The sequence below is a fragment of the Alosa alosa genome, chromosome 5 (assembly GCF_017589495.1).
Source record: "Alosa alosa isolate M-15738 ecotype Scorff River chromosome 5, AALO_Geno_1.1, whole genome shotgun sequence".
NCBI lineage: Eukaryota > Metazoa > Chordata > Actinopteri > Clupeiformes > Clupeidae > Alosa > Alosa alosa.
Genome location: NC_063193.1, coordinates 2,003,519 through 2,022,252, shown reverse-complemented (window position 1 = coordinate 2,022,252; position 18,734 = coordinate 2,003,519). Strand labels below are relative to the sequence as shown.

At 39.6% G+C, this 18,734-nt stretch overlaps 3 protein-coding genes and 1 long non-coding RNA gene across 4 annotated transcripts; 3 read left to right on the top strand and 1 right to left on the bottom strand.

The window, feature by feature from the left end:
- Positions 1-5,277: 5,277 nt before the first annotated feature.
- Positions 5,278-8,515, top strand: LOC125294868 (protein SHORT ROOT IN SALT MEDIUM 1). The gene is made up of 3 exons (XM_048243917.1): positions 5,278-5,542; positions 6,017-6,138; positions 8,007-8,515. The coding sequence occupies exons 2-3, from the start codon at positions 6,017-6,019 to the stop codon at positions 8,437-8,439; spliced, it is 555 nt and encodes a 184-aa protein (XP_048099874.1). The 5' UTR covers positions 5,278-5,542; the 3' UTR covers positions 8,440-8,515.
- Positions 8,516-10,102: 1,587 nt separating this feature from the next.
- On the bottom strand, positions 10,103-13,301 carry srp19 (signal recognition particle 19). The gene is made up of 5 exons (XM_048244439.1): positions 13,143-13,301; positions 12,731-12,806; positions 12,497-12,568; positions 12,297-12,408; positions 10,103-10,938 (listed from the first exon to the last, which is right to left on the bottom strand). The coding sequence occupies exons 1-5, from the start codon at positions 13,178-13,180 to the stop codon at positions 10,808-10,810; spliced, it is 429 nt and encodes a 142-aa protein (XP_048100396.1). The 5' UTR covers positions 13,181-13,301; the 3' UTR covers positions 10,103-10,807.
- A 427-nt stretch (positions 13,302-13,728) lies between these two features.
- On the top strand, positions 13,729-15,419 carry zgc:101664 (uncharacterized protein LOC450064 homolog). The gene is made up of 2 exons (XM_048244438.1): positions 13,729-13,802; positions 14,011-15,419. The coding sequence occupies exon 2, from the start codon at positions 14,085-14,087 to the stop codon at positions 14,823-14,825; it is 741 nt and encodes a 246-aa protein (XP_048100395.1). The 5' UTR covers positions 13,729-13,802; positions 14,011-14,084; the 3' UTR covers positions 14,826-15,419.
- A 1,202-nt stretch (positions 15,420-16,621) lies between these two features.
- LOC125294876 lies at positions 16,622-18,497 on the top strand. The gene is made up of 2 exons (XR_007193572.1): positions 16,622-16,824; positions 17,751-18,497. It is a non-coding gene; the product is annotated as an uncharacterized LOC125294876 (long non-coding RNA).
- The last annotated feature ends 237 nt before the right edge of the window (positions 18,498-18,734 follow it).

Sequence of the window (18,734 nt, the reverse complement as noted above, 5' to 3'; positions counted from 1 at the left end):
CAGCTTTACCGGGTTTCTCTGAAACTGAGTGTTAACTATTTGGGTGTTAATACTCCATGAGGGGGACTATCGAGCCCTGTGGTCGGCCATTTTGGCCCTGAAAGGAAATATATATGAAGGGTTCAGATGCAAAAGCCTCTAAATGTCACCTATGTCAAAAATGAGATAAAGATGGTGAGGGGATGCTCTCCACACATAGTATACGTTAATCAAATAATTTAACTTCTAAACCCACTAAATACCACTCTCTTCCTGGTCTGAAATATCGATTTATAGGCAAAAACCTATAGGAGCCTGAATTTAAATGCTCATTTAAAAGAAAAGTGGTCAGACGGATTTAGAGGGTTTTGCATCTGAACTCTTCATATATGTGTGCGTGCACAGTTTGGAACTACTTCAAGAATCATTGAGTGCTGCTGGGTTCTTGACTAGTATAATCATTCTATGTTGTTTTTTATGTTTTAATTATTACTTTTTAAACACTTTTAAATTATTGACCTTTTATGATTTTATGTACCATTACCTTGTGTGTTTTATGTTTTCTTATTATTATTATTTTATTACTATTCTTTGACTATTGCCCTTCTATGCTTTTATCAGCTATTCCTGTTTGCTTTTGTAAAGCACATTGAATGACCTCTATGTATGAAATTCGCTATATAAATAAAGTTGACTTGACTTGACTATAAACAATAATCTTTGATCATTTTATCTTAGTTACACAATGAAAACAATGAGGAAAGGTTAAACCTTGAAGCGAAGCAAATCTTGATAAAGAAAAAGCTCTTAATCTTCCTCTACTGCATCTCATAAAGTTAGAATACAAAGCTACGGGTTGGAGAGAATTCCACTTTACAGAATATCTCTGGATGAATTAGATCCTCACTTGTGCGTTGTCTTCTTAAACTAATGGCACTGTCTTTCTATGGACTACAGAACAGGGGACTGAGATAGAGATGGCAGAAACTTGATTGTTCAGTAAACCATTGTTGCGATGACCTAGACATACATTTTGGATAATTGACCTGGCGGATGATCTTATCATGACCCACTTTTAGTGTCTTGGCAAAGGCATCCAGTAATGCTCTGGTATTTCTAGGACTTGATGACACCAATAACTCTTCTGAATTTCCCAGGGCATTTGGATTAAAAAACAGCCCCAGAACATCACAGACCCTCCTCCATACGTATACTTAGGCACCTCGTCTATATCATGAATGGGTCCCAATGTATACCTGTATAATATTACTGTTCAAATCCTGTCTTCATGTCATTTTCAGTCCTTGAAATTACTTTAGTTTTACAGTCTGAAAAACACATTACCTGGGAAGCAATGTTTTAATATCATGGAAAGTGTTATTCATAGCCAGCCCAAACTTTGGAGGGTGGAAGACAAACATGTTCTCAGTAAAACTGAACCATTACAAGTTTGTACGGCATGCTCATTGATTTTTTACAAGGCCTTAGATTGAAATACAAAAAGGGTATTTTATACTACAAGGATACTATAAACTTGTTTTGTATGTATTTGGTATTACCACAGAGTCTATGATTACATGTCTACGTTTTGGGACCTAAACATTATGCAGAAAAACTTCTGAAAAATCTGAGATGGTACAGCAACCATTTTCCTGGATTCTTAACCCCAGAGAACTCCTCTTGAAACTAGTTGATAATGATGAACATTTCCACAACCTGGTCAGAGTACAGTGTCTGGGTATGGAACTGCCACAGTGGGAACTCTATGGCTGCTGTACAACCTATGCCCCATTGGAGGGCGGTCTGACCTCAGAACAGCCGCCGTTAAAGTACTCTTACCCTCAGCTCCCAGCAACAGCAGGGGGGCAGTAGAGATTAATAAATGATTAATGGTGTGTTTGTTTATTTGCCATCATGTGGATTTAGCACTCACATAATTACTTCAACAGAGGTCATGTAAGGATTACATTTGAAGCACAGTATTGATCTAAGGCTATCATTAAAGCCATTACTTCTGAAAGAAACAGAAGATCATCTTGGTGCATGGTATTGGCTGCCACTTGGTGTTGCTACCTGTTACACAAAGAAAAATTCCCTTGTTTTCTCCATGCTCTATACTCCTGTAACTCTGTAACAATATACAGTCTGAACTGCTTAGGCTATATATCCTGTGTGTGTGTGTGTGTGTGTGTGTGTGTGTGTGTGTGTATGTGTGTGTGTGTGTGTGTGTGTGTGTGCCTGTGCTACACATTCTTGGCACAAGATATTGGAGATCAAAGGGCCTTATCTTTGCATTTACGTTTTGCACTTTCACAAATGAGCGGTACTTGGTTGATGTGCCTCTTTTAGACCAATATAGCACATAAATGTTGTAATCTTGGGTGCAACTGTATTCTTCCCTAGTTGCTAGGGCCCAGATAGGTGCATTTCATTATCATTGGCTAACAGCCCACCCTTTGCATCAACACAGTATGTGGTATTTTTTTGCAATGTATTTTACTGTAATGCATTTTACTGCTTATGTAATTTTTGGCATTCACAAGAACTTCAATATTCTTCTGTAATCAACAAAATATTAGGAAAAGAACAGCTAATCAGAATAACACATCTCTGAGATAAAGTTAAGCCCTATGTTTTTAAAGGAACACAATGGAAGAACTAGGTACCAAGGCACTCTTACATTTTTAAACAAGGCACTCTTATATATAAAGCCTTTATTTGAATGGCTTTATCTAATTGAAAACATTAAAAAAAATGGTATATGTGAAAGTGAGCTGAGTGACAACCGCACAGACAGCCTTCTTCAGGGTGGAGTCCTCAGCACACACATAGTGCAGTATCAGGCATTTTGGGTGTGCATTCGCAATCTATATTATATGCCTGTACTATTATGTGCATCATTAGTTATGTGCAAAAATTAGTTAAAGCCAATTATATTAAGGTAGAAAAACAACACTTGTGTAACTTAAAAAGAAGAAGATAGTGTATGACATTGACTGATTGCCCCAGTGGTAACTTCATCGTCCAAGCTGTTGACAGATGCATAATGTCCCTTTCACAAGAGGAGGCCTCGGCTTTGCAGCCCAACACCAGTGGAGAGAGATGTTCTTCGCATGGCCTTGGGGTGGCTGGAATGTCAGCAGTCATGCTACTCAAATATTTCTCACAGTCTTAAATGAAAACAAAGTTAATCTGCAAACTGGAGTCATCCACACCGAGTGCATGTATGTAGCCTACACTTTAGTACAAGCTGACATTTCTTCGATTTTTTTATTGCTACATTGCTTGCTGCTGTCTGATTTAGCGGGTGCCTTAGTCGGTCTGCTAAGAGAAAGAGTAGTAGATGAACTGCAGATGAAGAAGAAGAATTTCTTTGAAGTGAATTCTGTTAGATCAGGTTTAAGCCGTAGGCTAAGCCGTAGCCTCAAGGCTAGTCCTGAAGGATGGGAGGCCAGGGCAGGGCTGTCTCTAGACCTCCTCATGAATGTCATTCTTGCTTGGCCCACTGGGGCCGAGAGGATAGCGGGGGCTCCAGCCTAGAGCACCATGGCAGAGATGGATGGCAGTCCTAAAGGATTGAGTTTCCTGTTGGGATACTTGGCAGATTACAGTCTTCTGTCTTACCTTATACCACTTCTGCTCACTTTAGTGACTGCTGTCAGGCAATACAAATATATAGTAGGATGACAAATGATCTATAATGCAATATCATTTATTGACAATTGGTTGGGAAGAATTCACACATTGTAGAACAGTAATTGCAGGAACTCCTAGATGTTTCCGAAGCACTTTTTTTAGGCGCATTAGGCCTTGATTATCTTGGAGTACATCAGGGTGCAACAAATGCCAAGATAATCAGTTGTCGAAACCGATAGTGTAATTATGAAGATCTAGTAGGAGCTCTGAGGGGTTCTAAAATAGAAGCCCCAGTCAATCTCTGTTTGACCTATGGTTAAGACCCAAGGCTTAGAAAATGTCATGCCTAGAGATACTGAAATGTCAGGTATGCTACTATTGCATTTGTGTCCAGTTTCATATTTTCCAGAGCACTCTCAAGCTTTCTCACAAACGTATTGTGGCTACTTTGACACTCTGGTCATTTACATTAACAACAAGTGAAATGGATTAGTTTCCATAACAGACAATGCCCTTTGCCATCCTTCCTCCACACTCCTCCCCTCTCCTCCTCCACCACCCCACTACCCATCCCCAGACACAAATAGACTTCTGTAGTTGGTTCTCTCGCATCTGCTGTGATCAGTGACAGCTGTGAGATATTGAAAATGGCTGATGTGCATTGTTGATAGTCTTCATTGTTAATTTAGAATGCGTGCATGACAGTTTTTGGATGTTTCATGGCCTTCTGAGAAAGCTATTTTTACATTTGGTATCACATCCTTTCTCATGATTAAACAATTCATTTGTTGCAGGATTGATAAACAGAGATATGTCATCTGTGATTATAGCAAAGTGACATTTTGTTTTCACTGGAGGCAGAAGTATGACCATTGTTACATAAACCATCACTCCTAAATTAAAGTATCTGTCTCACCGCATGTGTAAGGTTGACTTTGTGCCTCAGGACAAGGAGGAGAACATGATACACACATCAGTTGTTGACTTTGGTAACCCAAGATCCAAAAACACCAACAGAGATTTGCTTTGCTTTGCCTCTCTCTCTCTCACTCTCTGTATGTCTCTCTCTCTCTCTCTCTCTCTCTCTGTCTGTGTCGATGTCTGCTTCACAGGTCTTGGTATGTGGCAGCCAAATGGCCTTACATTGGGTGTTGACGTAGTTGTGTCAGGCATGTCCAGGCTTCCCTAGTGGCACCACAAGAGTGTATTTGGGATGGTATCAATGACAGAGCTTGTGTGTGTGTGTGTGTGTTCATGGATGGGTGTGTTAAGAGATGGTGTCTATGATGGATTCTGTGTGACTGTGTGAGTGTGCAATGTTACTGTTGTCTTAATGTAGAACAGTTGTATATTACAAAACTTGTCAAACACTTAAATGGTCTCCATACAGACCCCTGATAAAGCATATGTGATTAATACAATGTGCTGTGCGCATGTTAGGGAATGCAGACAGTAATGGACAAGTTGATATCACTGATGCAACAGTCAACTGTGTGTGTATCTGTGCTGATGACAGACAGTATCGCTACTCTGTGTATTGTGTGTGTGTGTGTGTGTGTGTGTGTGTGTGTGCTCATGGTGAGGAGGGGGCGAAGTGCCTGCCTGATCCACTGTGGGTGTGTGCCGAGGGGCTGGTCTTAGACGAGAGGTGGCACCCATTGGTAGGTAGAACAGCATTGTTGTGGGCAGTCTAAATCCAAAATGTCATCAGATACACAATGTGGGAAACAATGGCAGGAATGGCTCTGTTTCATCACACCTCACCGCGCTCCTCTGGAGGGGTCATGATGCACTGCAGCAGCACGGACAGATCTCCACTAATCCTCAACAGGCCAGTTCTCAGCGCAGTCTGGTGCCTTCACAGTGTCCACAGCCATCTTGAGGCAGAGGCAGTTGCTAGGCAAGTGGAACTCAGTCTACGGAAAAGGTCAGTTAAATTGTCTGTTGGAATAGTGACATAAAAGCAACATTGTAAATGACTTGATTATAGATATTATGTCTGTGGGTGCCTGTTTTGTAAGTGAAATTACTACCCAACCTAGAGAATTCTGATGTCATAACTTTTGAGACTGGGAACATATTCTGTAACAGTAGGCACAGTGTGGCCAGACAAGACCTTAGTACATGGTGATTAATTTGATTCTGATATAAATACCTGATATGATGACAGGCTTCAAATCTGTTGGGTGCCACTGCTCCCTTTGCTTTCCAGTTAGACTGGAGCGCTGCCACTTTCCATTGTGGCAAGTATGTTGGCTACATTCACACTTTCCCAGAATAAAAGAGCAACCATAATGTAACATTTGGCATTCTACAGTACATTAGTCACACTCTCTTTATACAAAACTATGCATATGAGAATATTAACTCATCAATGTACCCATTTCTGTTTTGCTTTTAGATGAATTTGGCTTTAATCCATGAGAAACTGATCATTAAGTCATTCTGGGAGCAGCGAATTGATAAGCACTCCCAAGTAAGCGATACCGAGGAAAGCAGAATGAAGAAGAGCGCCCTGGCAAAGTAGGTCCATTAAAAGAGTTTTTCCCTTAATTGCACTATGGCACCAACAGAGCTGGAGAGGATACAAAGTGCTCTTCACATTGTAAGAATCTATATGTGATGATCTGGTCTACATTTTAGATCGCATTTTATATGTGCAGTATTTCCCATATCAATAGCCAGCTAGTTAAATTCCATTACTGCAGCATCTTGTACAGGTAGACAATGCTAGAGAAAACATCATAATGGTTGAGTGTTAGTTGCAGTGACTGTTTTCCAGCCATATGATAATTATGGGAGTTTAAAATTGGTAAAAGAAAAGGAAATCTGACTGGGATGAAGGATTAGGTGTAAAACATCATGGCACTGAGAGCACTAGTGTGTCCCCCTGATCATTCTCATATGTCCAAAATAGCCACAAGTATGATGTGAGAAGCTTGTAAAGTTCAGTAGGATAACAGTTGACATGCATCCATTAGAACATACATTAATTACCACTGTTATTCTGAAATAGACAATGAAAGTACATTGGCTGAATTTTAGACATAGTCATTGTCCATTTCGGATGAGATGTTAAACCGAGGTCCTGACTCACTGAGGTCATTATAGGTCCCGTGGCGCTCATCACAAAGAAGGGCTTTCCTGGTGTCTAAAATTCCCACCCTGACTCATTCCATCTGGCCTCCTAATCATCCCCCAGTGTAAATGGCTGTTTGATTCCCTCACCCTCCACCTCAAGCTGGTGTGTGGTGAGCGCTTTGGGTATGTAATGTGTTGCTGTTGTTGTTCAATTTCCACATCAGCAACATAGACCAATAAAATTTGTTTGTTTGTTTGTTTTTTCCACAGAGGATCTACATACCCACCATCATGTGATAGTAAGGTTGATGACTAGTTATGTTACATTCTTCCTAGTTGCTAAGATACAATTATGGGGTGCTGGACACTGTTGGATGATGTATCTCATTTAATGTGTTCAAAATTCAAACACCAACCAATGTACTTTCACTGTCTCTTTGAGCTGCATTCAACGACAGTATTTGTTCAAAAATTTGCTCAAACTAGTTGAAAAATGCCTAAAATTCCTTGAGCTTCTCAGCAGCTGGTGCCCTTTCTAATTCTATCATCAATATCATTAAACTCCATCAACTAATTGGTTTCACACAGCGTGCAATGGAAGGGGGCTAAAATAAGAATGCTGAAATCAGATGTTTCTTTCAATTGAAATGTAAAAAGAAGTAAAACATTGTAAGTAGGATACAAGAAATGGGCAAAAGATTAATCTCATTTTATGTATAAAAAACTTTACGTACGTTTTATGTAGGACAAATCTGCATGATGAAACACAATTAGAGAAGGGTAAAGCTGGATCTGGGAAAAGGCCACCGAGGACTGATGGCATCCACAGCGGATCAGCAAAGTCCATTGGAACATTTTTGGTAGCTCAGTCTCCCGTAGGTGTCATACAATAGCCCTCACCTCCCTCAAAGCTTTAAGGTCAGAGGATTATCCACCACTGCAACATCCAAATGTAATAATCCATATCAATGTCAAGAAGGTGCCAAAGATAAGAGTCATCCAACTGAGTGCATGATGGAGAGAAAAGAACTGCCCACTAACACCATTCTGTTGTGAAAGCAGCCAGGCTGCTTACTCATTTGAGCTGAATCAGACAGCAAAAGAAGTCAGGTTTAATGTGAGACCAGATTGTGATCATCTAAACAATTAACTCCAAAACAATGATCTACTAAAAGTCTGATTTAAAAGCAGAAATGGAAACTTTATCAATAGTTTTTTCGAGAATCATGCTTTATTGTCTTTATAAGTGTAGTAATTCTTGACCAATACTTTTGAGATATCCTCACTCGACACTGCTTGGACTGTTTCAGGCTGAGAGATGAATGGCTCTGGAGACTGGAGAGCCGAACCAAGCATCTGAAGAGCTTCAACGAGGAACGCCTGAAGAGAACCAAGCCAGAGCAGCAGCTGGAGGAATTACAGCAGAGGGAGGGCAAGAAAGCGAGAGAGGGAGATGAAGGGAAAGACAACAGGGAAACTGACGGGAAACAGGAGGCCAATGACGTGGAGGAGATGGAGCAGAATGGAGAGGTGGAACCAAATGAGAACTCTGAAGAGCAGGAGGTGACCGATGTAGCGGAGGAGACAGAAGAGACAGAGGTGACAGAGGAGAGTCGGGGTACTGGGCTAAAGGATATGGAGGAGGTTGAGATTACACTGAACGGGGAGGTCAACGGGGAGGTCGACTGGGAGGAGATGCAGGCCGAAAAGCCAGAAATGGAGATCGAGCCAACGCAGGAGTGAACCTCTTCCTTCTCGCTGTACCCCACTAGAGATGAACACAAAAGCCTGCCATTGCCAATAAATTATTCACTTGTAATGTCTGTGTCAGCATATTTTTTCCATTGAATAGTCCTCTTTGAAGCCCTTTGTCCTCCATATATTAACTGTGTTTTTGATATTTAACAAGTCTGTGTGGACTTAGGTGGCACTACAATAGGTGAGACCTCATCCAGATTGTTGTTTTAAAGACACCAACAAAGATATTTATGTGCACTGGACAGCTAGAACCCCACCCAACTGTCAGCAGCAAGGAGATATTTATGGGTATATATAAACTGACAAACTCTTTAGTCAAACTACGACAGGAGAACAGTGACGGATTTACAGCCAGTAATGAATATGTAGTCATCCAATATCAGCACCTTTTCTTTGTTCAAACATGTATGAGACCGGTGCCATTCTGTCCTGAATTTTCTCTAGATATATTTAATTGTGAGTTATTTCTTTATTAAAAACATAACAGCCAGGATAATCTACAGTCGAGGTTAAGGACACACTGGAGACAGATCTCTCCTTCTGTACTAAATAAAGATTCTAATGAGCAGTCAGGCGTGATTCAAATCATGCTGTTGGCACGTGGGACAGTGACTATCTGTGCAATATCTGGGTGCTTCCGTGGCACCAGAGGGAGTCTCACAGACCTGTGAGAGCAACAGGTGGAGTGAAGGACATGACAGACTACTCTCTCAGCCCGTGATGGCCTGCCAGAATATCTCAACGTGTTTATGCCCCCACTCCCACACTCAGAATAATAAACTTAAAATATGGAGCCTGACGGCTGTGCTGACAGGTGCTGTCACGAGACAGAAGGGTCTGATTCACACTGACGTGATGGGAATGTTTACCTCGCACACAGGTGAGAGGCTGTGATATTATTCACCATAACAGCAAAAGTTACAGTTGTGAAAGTAATACTGGTAGTGATACAAGTGAAAGAGTAACATATTCTTATCTTTCAAAAGCAAATCCATGTTGAACTCCTATTCCCAATATTAGTTTTTCCAGAGTGTCTTGACACCTGTCTGCTTGTTGTATTTTTGTTGTACTGTTATATCTGGCTTTGACTGGTTTAATCAAAGATGTTGTTCATGGCCATAATGCAGTCTCACTGAGTTAACTTGTGAAAGCACTCCTTTAGGTTTAAACAAGAAAGCAACTAGTTGATCTTGAGGTTCTTGATCTAAGGTTACTGGTATATAGTATGGATCAAAATAGTTTATACACTGTCTGGATATGTGACTTGTAGTGAGAGAACAGTAACACATTAAGACAATGTAGTTTGTATTCATATATCAATAACCTTAGATCGAGACCAACCAGTTGTTTGTTAAGGATTTACCAAGAGTAAATTATTTGTGACGCTTAATACCTTATTGAGCACTCATACATATTCATATTAATTATGTATTCATAGCTAACACATAAATAAAAATGTTGCCCATAAAACATAAAGGACCTTTAAAACATTTCTTCAACTATATGGCATTACTCATTACTACCCCAAAGCTGCTAAAAACATTTTGATCATCTAAGGGGTGGAGAATGAAAATGCTTTGGGGTTAAAACAAAAAATTTTAAGCATTTTTTTCACAACGATATGACAAAAATTGGTCAATGCATTCGGTATTTGTGAATCCTTTATTACATGACTGCTTTTCATTATTAAATCAGACATCCTTTCGCACAATTTCTACAATGGAAGAGGAGAGGTAAAACCATGTTGATGAAAATGAAGCACACCCACTAGTCCTTAAATCATGTGAGTGGAATACAAATATGTGGCCACAACCTATATAATGTGCAGCTCTAATGTAACACTCCTGCTCCATTCACTGCAACACATTTGTGTCCCTATCACATGCTTCAGCATGGCCAAGCAAGATTTTCAGTATCCCAAGAATTTGCCTCTTCTGTTCCTTGTTAAAAAAAAAAAAAATCCAAAAGTAAATATAACATAAGAAAGGAGTAAAGAAAAAAAGTGGGAGTTTTGCCATATCCCCCATGTTGAAACATACATAAGGATGTGGTTATTGCTCCCGGTCATGGCAATCCTTTGAAGTCTTTGTCTCTTTCACTGTGGTTCATTGTATTTGACATACTGTTTGCAGATACAAATTCAGATGCAAATTAAAAAGAAACTGCATTTCTATCGAACCAACAACAGTGATTGTAAACACAAAATTAACCATCAATCCTCAACAATCTAATAAAAAAAACAGCATTTTTACCTGAGGATGACTACAATTGTACAACCCTCTGCTTAGATTGAATAAAGCTCCTAAACTCAAGAAACCCCCAAAAATCACAAGTGGACCCACAGACACATAATCTACTTCTTCTTCTTCTTGCCCTTCTTGCCTCCCTCTCCTTGCTGTGCTCCTGTGTCCCCACCTCCACTCTTCTGTGTTCTTGTCTTCAACTTTGGGATCATTTCTGCTACGTAAAACATCACATCTTTACCTGTGAATATAAGAACATAACATTTCTAATCGTCCAGAAAAAGAAAGAATGTGCAAGCCCAAGTGTACATACTGGCACCATCAACATTCATAGAGTTGGTGAGTGAGTGTAGGTGTACATGAGTTGGAAGCAGCAGACTATAGCAAAGTGTGGTGGCAAAATTCCAGGTGGTTAGCCAATCCCAAATACAGAGGTTTTGACCCCTCTGACAATATTCACTATATCCAGAGTGGTACTACTTCCAGGATTTACTGTATACTCTTTGACTGAAGTGGAGCGTGTCACCAGCTTCAGGTTTCTGGGTGTCCACATCTCTGAGGACCTCTCTTGGACCATCAACACCTCTACCCTGATCAAGAAGGCTCACCAGCGTCTGTTCTTTCTGAGAAGACTAAAGAAAGTCCACCTGTCTCCTCAGATCCTGGTGAACTTCTACCGCTGCACCATCAAGAGCATCCTCACCAACTGTGTCACAGTTTGGTATGGCAACTGCTCTGCCTACGACCGAAAAGCACTGCAGAGGGTGGTGAAAACTGGCCAATGCATCACCGGTTCCTCACTCCCCTCCATCGAGGCCATCCAGGGCAAGCGATGCTTGCGTAAGGCATTCAGCATCATCAAAGACTGTTCTCACCCCAACCACAGACTGTTCACCTCACTCTCCTCAGGGAGGCGTTACAGGTCTCTCAGCACCCAAACCAGCTGGTTCAGAGGAAGCTTCTTTCCTGCAGCTGTCACCCTACAGAAATCTAGCTCTGCACCTTGGTGACAACCAACCAACTAAGCCCCCCACTGCCCCTGCCCAATGTCTCCTTGCCTGTGCCTGTGCCTGTTGAGGTGTCCACGACTTGGCAACCTTAACAGGGACAACAAGGAGGCGGACAACCCCCCCCACTACCCTATCCCATCCATAGTGTTCTATCTATTTATTTGCAAATGTACATACTGTAATTACACTTACATATAGCCATTTTCTACTGCTCTTCATACTATTCATCCTGCACATACACTTATTCTTACTACTCTTATAATGTTACTGTTTCTGCACTACAATGGTACTGTTACCACACATAGCTCTGCATTCTGTACATATCTGTCTTTATTTTTCATACTGAATATCCACATTTATTCTGTTTTCTTATTTTATATTCTGGTAATACACTGCATATATCTATACCACTCTTACTGATTTTATAATGTTACTGCTACTACATTGCACATATCTGTACATGCTGTTCATACATTGTTGATATTACATAGCCATATTAGTCTGGTCTTAAGGTAACTGCTAATACACTGCACATATTTATATTTAATTTATATTACTCTAAACCACATTCTGTAAATCAACCACTTACGGGAGGAAAATTTCTCTTGACAAGGATTTCCATCCTCCTCTTTGATCTGGACACGAACTCTTCCCCTGAACTGTACATCCCTGTTCCACTCACGAGGGTGCATCTTGTTGTTCTACAGAAAGCCACACACAGCATTACTAATTTACATTATGCATGGTCCATGCATTTAGATTCCAGAGAGAAAGATCATCATAACTCACCTCCACCAGAATATTTAATCCTGCCGCTGTTAAAACATCCCGTATCTCTGCACACGAGGGGTTTTCAACAGCCTAGAATAACAAAACAACTGAATGCTTCCAGACAATTGGCTATTCTTACATTGATGTTATATGGAGTGCCCAGCAAATTGAATGTCGTTCGTAGGCTACAACAATATATGACAACAGCATTTTCCCAATCATAGCTGATTCAGAATCGAGGTGTTACCTCACCTTTTCCGTGGGTATTCTGCGGCCCTCGGCTAAGGTTTTCTTGCTGTTGATATATACGGGGTAAATGCAAATAAATCTGAAAGAAATGAGAACGAACAGGTGATCAGGTTACACAGAGTAAACCTTGAACGCCAAACCCAAAGTTTACTTGACAAGTGACGACACACTAAATATATAAACTACGTTGAGCAACATTAAAACAACATCAAGCCATGATCAATGCACACCGTTAAGTAATAACGTTAAGAGTAGCCTAGTGTCAACCCTATAACAGGAAGGATTCGTAGTCTACCAACATGCTAGTCAGCTGTCCAACTAGCTTTTCATAGCAGCAGCAAACTCAAATGTTAGGTAGCAATTAAGTTCATGACAGACACCCTTGTGTGTACAACGTCCAATAATTCTAGCCAACCTTTCTTTGTCGTTTGGATTTGTTGTCAAATGGGCCATTTGTAGTCAACCAAAGAAACGATGATACAAAACGGTAACGTTTGCTAGGAAAGTAGGAAAGTACACGTAGCTTTTCAGCACAAGAGCAGTCTATGGAGAGCACGGCAGTGGCACTGCACTGATTCTCCGCCCTCTACATGGATTAGATGCTGAATTGTATATTATCGCCACCTTCTGTTGTGGAGTGACACCTGTAACAGTTTGTTTTTTCTTGCTTGCTTTTGTCACCCTTGCCTTTGTCTTTCCTTCATTTTTACAATAGTAAATCAATTTAAAATGATGAAAATAATTGTAATAGCCTGATTCCTTTCCATTTATCTTGATAGCCATTTTAAGAGTTTAATGTGTTCGCCTCCCTGGTGTTCCAGTAGAAGCCCATTGGATCACACCTCAGCCCGGAAGATGGCGGTAGTGCACTAAGTTTGGTTTGCAAACTGCCAATAAACCTTACAGAAGAAGAGTATTCAGATATCCAGACCCACACCAAAGATTGTTTTTTGTGTCTTTGCCCACACTCCTATTCAGAAGGTGGCGGTAATGCACCTAAAAGCTGTTCGCCAACTGCCAAAAAAAAAAAAAAGAGGCAGGCAGCAACAACAACAACGCTACGGGTAGATCACAGGTAAAAAGCTAGGGATAAATGTAAACATTTGCCCCTTTTAAGTAAGATTGTGTGAAAGTTGAATTTCCTTTGTCTTTACAGAGACAGTGAATCATATCACTGAACTCACGTTTGGAGATAGCGACAAAATACCCCAATGTTCTGTCTTGAACTGACTAGGTTAGCCTACTTCTTCCAGTGCCTTATGATATATGGCTTTATGTTACAGGAAGCTTACTCCAAATGACAAACTGAATTGGCACAGATCCCGACTTTCGGTCGCCACAAATCAGCCTAATTTGAATGGATGTAGTGTTGCACTACAAGAAAAATGGTCCAAACGATATGGTCACATTTGCTGAGAGGGCACTAGAGGATTTCCCTCGCCGTGTGCTGCCCACCTTTAGGCCATGGTTTCCTACGCATGAGGACCAATACCTGCCTATCAGACCTCTGAAGAGAGCCCCAATTGTTCTGGCGGAGGACTTGAAGGGGTTGCTTTTACACCAGCCGTCTCCGGAGCCATTGGTGTCATTTACTGAACCACAGCCCATTTCTCTGTGTAGAGGAAACACATGTCTTACCGAGAAGCCTCAGGTGACACTTTTGGAATGTGCAGATGATTGCGACTATGTCAAGACGTCAGAGGAGAATGAAAACACAACCAAGAGGTTTAGGCGGTCATGGAGTGTCTTCGCCTCAGGTGCAAAATTCAGCGAGAACACTCAGACACTTTCTAAACAGTTCCAAAAGCTTATTGAAAGACACGGTCTTGAACTACGCCAAAGAGCCAAATGGATAATTGGTGAAGTGAACTGTGGACCGCGCCACATAGAAAGTGTCTGGGCAAAAATAACTCGGGCTGTGCGGCAATCCAAACTCCCAACATGCAATGCAAATTTTCAGAGAAATATATCGCAGATATGGGTGTTCTGCGATGTAATTTATGGAGAATATATTGGGAACTTTCTCAAAAAAGAGTTCCATCTGAATGGACAGCTAAGTTTTGCCGTTCATAAACATGGCAACATATTCAGTTGTTAGAGCTGATTTGGAGTCTCTTTGTGAACGGTTTGAATGAATTACATATTGAAAAATCAATTATTCAATTAAAATATTTATACTTTTAAGGTTTCTGGTTTAGTTTGATGTCTACCTAATTGGGACCTAATCAGATGCTGTGTAAAGTATGCTTGCCACAGAGAGAGCACCTGTAACAATGATTTTTCAAAGAGATGTATTGTATATAATAATTCTTCATTATTTAATTAGATAAAAGTATGCAAAAAACTTTTATAAATAATTGATATTTTGCCTAGAGAGCAATCAACAAAAGGTTCCGTTTCAATATATGGGAACAAGGTAATTTATCGCCTGGGTAACACTGGCTGTAAGAAAAGATCCCCTCTGAGCTCCAGAAATAACAACATTAATGGATAAGGGATAGAATTGCTTTACAGAACAAGGTTATATATTTAGGGACCTAATTTACAGCTCCCTTCAGAATTATAGGCACCCCTGGTAGAGTTTCCATGAAATTCCCCACTTTTTATCCATGAAGTTTAGATCAGATGACTTAGATGGCCATGGCAGAAGCTTGATTTTGTGTTCAGTAAATCATTTTTGGTTTGATCTGGACATGTGTTTTGGTTCATTGACCTGATGAATGATCCAATCATGACAATCTGGAGTTCATGATGTATGAATAATGTTCTCAGGGCCTTAATAAAATAAAAACAGCCACACAATATCACATACCTTTCACCATAGTCATCATTAGGCATGGGGTTCTTTCAGTATAGTTATTCTTATATGTATACCAAATCCACCTAGAGTGTTTCTTGCCAAAGAGAGCAATTTTAATTTAATCTGATAATAGATCATGACTCCAGACAAAGTCACTCTAGCATTCAGTCATTTCTCACATTTACATTTGTAATTAAATGACAGGGAAGGCATTTAGAGGCATGCCCTCTAAATAATATTTTAATACTGAGGTAACTTTTGAAGATTCTTTTGGAGACTTGGTGACCCCAAAGTTCTTCCTGTAACTCTCCCATAGTGATTCTTCTGGATGTTAACGTTGTTAGCATTGTTAACATTTTTAACAAAACTGCTAAAAATGATTAGCTAAGTTAGCTAAGTAACATGGTTAGCATAGTTAGCATGCTAGTTAGCATAGTTAGCATAACTGCTAAAAATGATTAGCTAAGTCACATTGTTAACATAGTTAACATGCTAACATGTTAGCATGTTAGTTAGCATAATTAGCATAACTGCTAAAAATGATTAGCTAAGTTATCTAAGTCACATGGTTAGCATAGTTAACATTTTAACATAGTTAACAGCATTAACATTATTAACAAAAAAAAACTGCTAGAAAACATTAGCTAAATTAACTAAGTTAAGTAACTTGGTTTACATTATTATCTTTGTTAACATAGTTAGCATAACTGCTAGCAAACATTAGAGCCATTCCAACTGTCAGTTATCGTCAACTATCTACCTAAATAATTTAACCATTTAAACTATCCACCTATTTAACTGTTCAGTCATTCCAACTATATTAAACCTCATCTACCTAGCAACCAATATAGTTTGTTTTTACTCTGTATGATATTTTACATCATATTTTTGCATTTTCATGCACTGTATTTCCTTCAGGAAATGCTTTTCTAGTTATTCTTCTTCCGACCAAATTTGACGTTTAAAGGCTCTAAAACCACTGAACCGTTTGACGTCATTCAAACACTCCTACAAAGGTCTTGTAACGGACAATTGTACAATGTCTTTTTACATTTGTGAACTTTATACTTTTTGAGATATTTACGATAAAAGAGCAAGAAATTCTCATAGAGTTAACATTGACCGCAGTGGCGGCAACTTTTAGCATTATGACATGACCTCCAGCTGAACGCAATCAACAGTAGCAGAGCTACCTGGAGCTGTGAATCTGCTGAACGTCTTCGGCTGCTGTGCCGTGGTCACTTTATTTGCTCTTGAAACTCTCATTCAGAGGCACATTTCTCTAATTACAGACATGGTAAGTGTTCCGGCTTTTGGTATTTGAGTCATTTATGTCGTCAAACATTATGTAACGTTAGTGTTATATATGTATGAATGTATGAAACATATAAACTACACTAACGTTATAACGTTAGGTAACGTTAACGTTTTAACATTAGTGAAAAAGGCTAGTGGACGTTAGCACCTTGCTACGTTGATTATGTAAGGAAACCCACTGTTAATCAACGTTAATATGTCGTCAACTTTACAGTGACCGGTTAGCTGTAGGTTTCGATAGATAACGACAATCAAACATAGGCCTAATGTAACGTTACATTTGTTCATTAGGCCTACTAACCAGCAGCGTTTTAACTAGAACGTTAACGTAAACCAGAGCAGTAGGCCTACAGATACTATGGCTCTGATTTTATTCGACATCAGGTCACTTTACACGGGTGTATAGAATCAAGCACCTAGAATAGATTATGAATCCAGACTGGTGCTTGATTTATACAGTGTGAAGGAACCTGATGAAACCCATCATGGGTGTCATGAAGGGCATGAATAACGTGACTTGTTGATGGTCATAACGTTATAGCTTCCACCGTTCACATTTTAGTTAAAGCTAACAAATATGCTCCTGTTTTTATTTTTACCAAATTTGTAACGTTTTTACCACCGCTTGTTTGTGTATCAAATAGCCCATGGCTGTTTTCATTCTATGCTCCTGATTCTTACGTAGCCTAAGTAAACACTATCACGGTATGCTATCATAGTTCGTCTATTGATGGGTTTCATCAGGTCCCTTTCCACAGGTTTATACAATCAAGCACCTAGATTATGAATGCATTTGGTGCTTGATTAATACTCCTGTGGAAAGGGACCTTATGAAAGCCATGAATAGGCTACTGTTAGGACAATTGCAGACGTTTCTTGGAAAACTTGTTTGCTTTTGTCTTTTAGGTTCCAGACCAGACCAGTGGTGATGACCATGTATGACATTACGTGTGTGCCTGTCTGTGTGCACACCTGTCAACCATACATCTCTGACAATGTTGCTAGAAACATACCTACTAACATACATTCTTACAAACATGTGACCATATCTCAACATATCTGTGCATATACCATTTAACCATACTGAGACTTATCCGAGATCTACACTGAGACATTCTGAGAACTATATTGTTGTGTGAGGACTATACTAACTATATGGAGCTTGTATACTTGTGAATCATATCTGTCAACCATTCATACCTTTGAGTCATACCGGTGCTGTAACATCTGTGAAACTTAGCTGTGCTGTTAGACCTCTGTTTTTATGTGCTGTGTGAAAATTAAGATTCTAAAGTTCTGGCTAAAACTGATCATCTGAAGGGCTGACTCTTTTATTCTTCAGTATATATCACCATCAAATTTGACCTATTATCATTAACTGAGGCCTCCAGCTGTTGCTGCCAGTTCAGAATTCAAACTGATAAATAGATCTGTCTTAGGATAATATGATTGGCATCATCAAGTTCTGTAAGAATGCAATTATAGTAGACATCTTGTTTCTCCCTTATCATTATTGGTTAACTTTAAAATTGGTTTCAACAACTTTGATTTTTTGACTTCAAGCTTGCATTGGTTGTTAAGTGTTCATTAGTGTGTTCTGAGTATCATTCTGCTGTTTCTGCAGTACTGTATTAAAACAAATGTTGATCAATATTGAATTGACCATTTATTTGTACTGACTGTCATATACTCTCAGCTAACATCTAACCAAGTGAGTGGTTTTCAAGAATACTGTAAGTCTATGTAATCTGAATAATCATACTGTACTGTAAGTAATGTTATACACAGCAGTTTTTACATTTACATGCAATGGTAATTCCCTGGAATTACATTTTCTAGTATAATATATTATTATAAGATACAGAGTTCCCGTGGAATTTCTGGAATATC